This window comes from Eriocheir sinensis, chromosome 68, assembly GCF_024679095.1.
Source record: "Eriocheir sinensis breed Jianghai 21 chromosome 68, ASM2467909v1, whole genome shotgun sequence".
In the NCBI taxonomy this organism is placed as follows: domain Eukaryota; kingdom Metazoa; phylum Arthropoda; class Malacostraca; order Decapoda; family Varunidae; genus Eriocheir; species Eriocheir sinensis.
In genome coordinates, this window is record NC_066576.1 from 4,202,657 (window position 1) to 4,209,213 (window position 6,557).

General features: G+C 49.0%; 1 protein-coding gene across 1 annotated transcript; it reads left to right on the forward strand.

Annotated features, from left to right (window-relative positions):
• The first annotated feature begins 251 nt into the window (after positions 1–251).
• LOC126988170 (histone H3.v1-like) lies at positions 252–4,971 on the forward strand. The gene is made up of 3 exons (XM_050846044.1): positions 252–318; positions 1,860–1,987; positions 4,355–4,971. The coding sequence occupies exons 1-3, from the start codon at positions 307–309 to the stop codon at positions 4,686–4,688; spliced, it is 474 nt and encodes a 157-aa protein (XP_050702001.1). The 5' UTR covers positions 252–306; the 3' UTR covers positions 4,689–4,971.
• Positions 4,972–6,557: the final 1,586 nt, after the last annotated feature.

Below are 6,557 nucleotides of genomic sequence, written 5' to 3' on the forward strand. Positions count from 1 at the left end.
TTATTATTATTATTATTATTATTCATCTTCTTCTTCTTCTTCTTCTTCTTCTTCTTCTTCTTCTTCTCTTTCTTTCCTCCATCTCTATCTCCAATTTTTTGCCTTCCTTGTCCTCCTCCTCCTCCTCCTCTTCCTCCTTCCTCTGCCCCTGCGTCATCCCGGACACCACCACCACCACCACCACCACCACCACCACAAGGTCACTCCTGAGGGCGGGTATAAAGTCTCCTGCACCTCCGTTGGTGTCCTCAGTCTCCCCTTCATCACCATCAACACCACGTCAACACCGCCCTCAACACCGTCATTATGAAGTATATGGTGAGTGACTTTTGGGTGGGAATCAACGGGGTGGGGGGGGGGGGGGAAGGGGAGGGTTACGGTAATGAGCACCGGGGCAACGCGTACCTGGATCTTGCCCCGCCCCGTCCCATTCAGCCTTGTCCTGCCCCGTCGAGGCTTGCCCCGTTAGGACCCCCCCCACCTGGTTTCCATTCTGTCCAGCATCCCCGCCCCGCCCCGCCCCGCCCCGCCGCAAATCATGGTGGTTAGATTGTTGTTTGCCTTGTTTGTTTTCTTACTGATAGATAGATAGATAGATAGATAGATAGATGAATTCAGATTCAACAAAGACATGGGCAAGAGTTAGTTCGCCATCGGAGTGGTGGGCCAAGGGACAGGTGTTTGGAGGCTTGCTGGAGGAAACAGTTCATGCGCAAGGCGAGGACACTGAGATATCTGAGAATATCCCGCACCCTGGTAGCGTAGCCCAGAACACCGGTGAGTCTGGCCAGGAAGTCTTGCGGCGGACTGGCCTGGCCCAAGGCGTTATGGACTCGCTCAACACGAGTATGTGGCGCTGTTCATTCCTGTACAGAAGGACAAGGATCTGGATCTTCAAGTCCCTTGTGCTCCCTGTCTTACTCTGTGGCTGTGAGACATGGACACTAAATGGGGACTTGGAGAGGCGGATTGATGCCATTGGAAATAACTGTCTACGCAGAATCATGGGATATCGCTGGAATGACTTTGTGTCAAGCCGGCGACTACTCCGTGAGACTGATTCGACATATATTACCTGTAGTCCGTCAACGCCTGAAGCTGATCCTGCTCATCGGGTTGTCTCTGTAAGACAATCCTGACTGGAGGAGGCCAAGGGGACACCCACAGAGCTCGTGCCTTGAGCAAGTTGATAGATCATGCCGGGAGGTACTCGGGGTGGGAAGGAGCCTGCATGGAGACACGAGGGACCCCGTCAAAGGGTGGGCGAGGCGACGCGCCTCCCGGCGTATGCCCCCATGTTGTATATATATATATATATATATATATATATATATATATATATATATATATATATATATATATATATATATATATATATATATATATATATATATATATATATATATATATATATATATATATATATATATATATATATATATATATATATATATATATATATATATATATATATATATATATATATATATATATATATATATATATATATATATATATATATATATATATATATATATATATATACTTGCCTCTGTTTTCTTTCCGTACAAAAAGTGTCCTCGCCGCAGCATTCCGGACCCGGACTCATCCTTTCTTGAGGCCTTTTTTGTCCGTCTCTTCGCCGTCCTTCGCCTGCCGATGGTCTCCTCGCCGCAGCGTCACGCCGCGCCACGCCTCCAGACCCTCGCCGCTGCTCCCGGCCGCCGCCGTCTGTTTACTTGTGTTTCACTTCCAACTCTGGTGCAGCCTGTGCTCCCTCCTGCGGCACCCTCGCCTTCCTCATCCCTTCTCGTTGTCCTCTTTATTTTCTCACCTTCTCCCCTCCCCTCCCCCGGCAGCTGGTGGTCGCTCTGGGCCTGGTGGCGATGGCCGCCGCGCGCCCCAACACGATCTTCGACTTCGAGGGTGACGACGCCGAGCACGAGCAGAAAGGCGTGGCGGGGAAGGCAGTCACCGGCGAGTACAAGTGAGTCAACACCGATCACCACCACCACTCAACACCACGACAACCCACAACACCGACCATCACCACTCAACACCACGACAACCCACAACACCGATCACCACCACCACTCAACACCACGACAACCCACAACACCGACCATCACCACTCAACACCACGACAACCCACAACACCGATCATCACCACCACTCAACACCACGACAACCCACAACACCGATCATCACCACCACTCAACACCACGACAACCCACAACACCGATCATCACCACCACTCAACACCACGACAACCCACAACACCGATCATCACCACTCAACACCACGACAACCCACAACACCGATCACCACCACTCAACACCACGACAACCCACAACACCGATCATCACCACCACTCAACACCACGACAACCCACAACACCGATCACCACCACTCAACACCACGACAACCCACAACACCGATCACCACTCAACACCACGACACCCCACAGCACCGATCACCACTCAACACCGACAACCCACAACACCTATCACCACCACTCAACACCACGACAACCCACAACACCGATCACCACCACCACTCAACACCACGACAACCCACAACACCGATCACCACTCAACACCACGACAACCCACAACACCGATCATCACCACCACTCAACACCACGACAACCCACAACACCGATCACCACTCAACACCACGACAACCCACAACACCGATCACCACCACTCAACACCACGACAACCCACAACTACCATCACCACACAACACCACGACAACCCACAACACCGATCATCACCACCACTCAACACCACGACAACCCACAACACCGATCATCACCACTCAACACCACGACAACCCACAACACCGATCACCACCACTCAACACCACGACAACCCACAACACCGATCACCACCACTCAACACCACGACAACCCACAACACCGATCACCACCACTCAACACCACGACAACCCACAACACCGATCATCATCACCACTCAACACCACGACAACCCACAACACCGACCATCACCACTCAACACCACGACAACCCACAACACCGATCATCACCACTCAACACCACGACAACCCACAACACCGACCATCACCACTCAACACCACGACAACCCACAACACCGATCACCACCACTCAACACCACGACAACCCACAACACCGATCATCACCACTCAACACCACGACAACCCACAACACCGATCACCACCACTCAACACCACGACAACCCACAACACCGATCATCACCACTCAACACCACGACAACCCACAACACCGATCACCACCACCACTCAACACCACGACAACCCACAACACCGATCATCACCACTCAACACCACGACAACCCACAACACCGATCATCACCACTCAACACCACGACAACCCACAACACCGATCATCACCACTCAACACCACGACAACCCACAACACCGATCATCACCACTCAACACCACGACAACCCACAACACCGACCATCACCACCAAGAGAGCCACCACTACCCACAACACCCAAGAACAACACCATCATCACCATTCACTATACCATTCCAAGCAGCCAGGATGTCACCACCACTCACAACACGGGCACAATAGACACCATAGGCAAGAACTGCTTCACCAACAGAGTGGAGGAGGAGTGCCTACCTACCCCCTCCCTAGGCCTGGCAGTCATGATGTGAGTGCCAATACAGGTGATACATTTAATAACAACAACAACAGCAGCAGTAACAACAAGAATAACAGTTATGCTACTTACTTAAACATGTCTAAAAACAATCCTCGTTGCTACTGTGATTAAGTGGAACAGAAACAGTAAAAAAAAAAGATGTACGAGTATTATACACGAAACTAATTTTATGTCTTCATCTGTCTGTCTGTCTGTCTATCTATCTATCTATCTATCTATTTATCTACTTATCCACAATACCTTCCACCTCAAAGCGTTCATATACTCTCCCTTATAATCTACTCCCTTCTCTCTCTCTCTCTCTCTCTCTCTCTCTCTCTCTCTCTCTCTCTCTCTCTCTCTCTCTCTCTCTCTCTCTCTCTCTCTCTCTCTCTCTCTCTCTCTCTCTCTCTCTTCTCTCCCCCCCCCCTTCTCTCCCCCTTCTTCCCCCTTTCCTCGCTCCCACCCCCTCTCCCCTTATATTCTACCCCCCTCTCTCACCTACCCACTAACTAACCTTCCCCCCACCCCCTCTCCCCTTATAATCTACTCACGTCTCTCACCTACCCCCTAGCTAACCTCCCCCCTCCCCCTCTCTTACATACCCCCTAACTAACCTCGCCCCCACCCCTTCGCCCTTATATTCTACCCCCCTCTCTCCTACCTCCCCCTTCCCTAACCTGCCCTTCTTTTCACAGGTGGGAGAGTCCTGAGGGCCTGGACTTTGAGGTCAAGTATATCGCGGACGACCAAGGTTACCGTGTCGTAGAGTCCAACGCCTTGCCCATAGCGCCCGCTGTCCCCGAAGTGCCCGAAGTCCCCGCCGCGCCCGTTGCCGTCATTCGTACAGCGGAGGCGCAAGAGGAGGAGGAGGAGGAGGAGGAAGGTGAGGGTGAGGAGGAGGAGGGAGAAGAGGAGGAGGGTGAGGAAGAGGAGGGTGAGGAAGAAGAGGGTGAGGAGGAGGAGGGTGAGGCTGAGGCTGAGGCTGAGGAAGAGGAGGTGGAAGAGGAGGAGGAAGAGGAGGAGGAGTAAGAAGGATGGAGATATTTTTCTTCCTTATCTTACATGTATAGAGTAAAAAGAGGAAGAAGAGGACGAAGAAGAGGAAGAGGAAGAGGAGGAGGAGGAAGAGGAGGAGGAATAGACTGTACTTCCTTACCTTACCTGAGAAGAGAAGAAAAAAAATTGTTAATGAGTTACCTGGTCAAGAGTACAGGTGTGTGTGTGTGTGTGTGTGTGTGTGTGTGTGTGTGTGTGTGTGTGTGTGTGTGTGTGTGTGTGTGTGTGTGTGTGTGTGTGTGTGTGTGTGTGTGTGTGTGTGTGTGTGTGTGTGATACATAAATAAAAACATACACAATAGGCAATATGTGTTTGTTTTCCCCTTGTGTGTGTGTGTGTGTGTGTGTGTGTGTGTGTGTGTGTGTGTGTGTGTGTGTGTGTGTGTGTGTGTGTGTTGAAGAAGGGAGGAGGAGGAGGAGGAGGAGGAGGAGATAACGCCCTTCCTCCTCCTCCTCCTCCTCCTCCCTTCTTTCTCTCCTTCCCTTCTCTCTCTCTCCTCCATTCCATCTTTCATTTCTTATCTTCTCTCTCTCTCTCTCTCTCTCTCTCTCTCTCTCTCTCTCTCTCTCTCTCTCTCTAAGGTCTCATAAGGTCCTTTTTTCCTTTTTTTTATTACATTAATCGACCTTGTGGCGTGTACGTGGCTGGCCTGCACCATCATCATTCTCTCTCTCTCTCTCTCTCTCTCTCTCTCTCTCTCTCTCTCTCTCTCTCTCTCTCTCTCTCTCTCTCTCTCTCTCTCTCTCTCTCTCTCTCTCTCTCTCTCTCTCTCTCAGTATATTTTTCACTTTTTTTAATTTTTTCTTCATATTTTTTTTCCTTTATCTTCTTCTCCTCCTCCTCCTCCTCCTCCTCCAACTCCTTCTCTTTCTTCTTCTCCTCCTCATTCTAATCCCCTTTCCTTTTTCTTCTTTCATTTGTCTTCTTTATCTTCTTCTTCTTCTTCCTCCTCCTCCTCTTCCTCCTCCTCCTCCTCCTTCTATATTATTTTGGTCACGTGATTCATTTAAGTGTGACGTCACAGGTCAAGGAGGTAACGGAAAGGTCAGAGAGGAAGAGGAGGAGGTGGAGGAGGAGGAGGAGGAGGAGGAGGAAATTAACCGTGCGTGTAAAATTACGATTCCATATAACCTTTTTTTTTTGTGGAGAGAGAGAGATTTACATAGATTTACATAGAAAATCAGACCACACAGACCCCATGGTCCAGACTTGGTGGTCTGTCCTTAAACCAAAGTGATTTTACATTAACCAGAAGACTCCAAAACGTTGCTTTTCTACTCTAGTTAATATTAAGTTGAAGGAAGTGACGGTCGAGCTTGTTTTTGAAGGAGTCAATCGTGTTACACTGGACCACTGATGGTGGGAGCTTATTCCATTCTCGCACTACAACGTTGGTGAAGAAAAATTTGGTGCAGTCTGAATTTACTTGTCTACATTTGAGTTTTACGCCATTGTTCCTCGAGCGCAAAGTGTCATCGATCATAAACAATGCTGATCTGTCTACATTCGTGAAACCATTAAGTATTTTAAAACATTCGATCAGTTTTCCTCGGAGGCGACGTTTCTCAAGAGAGAACATGTTAAGGGTGGAAAGCCTTTCTTCGTAGGATTTGTTGCGCAAGGAAGGGATCATTTTTGTTGCTCGACGCTGAACACCTTCTAGTTTAGCAATGTCCTTTGCATGGTGGGGAGACCAAAACTGTACCGCATATTCCAAGTCGGGTCTGATTAAACTATTGTAGAGCGGGAGTATTACATCTTTATTCTTGAATAAAAAGTTTCTTTTAATGAAGCCCAACATTCTGTTCGCTTTATTTGCTGCATTGATGCATTGCTGTAAGA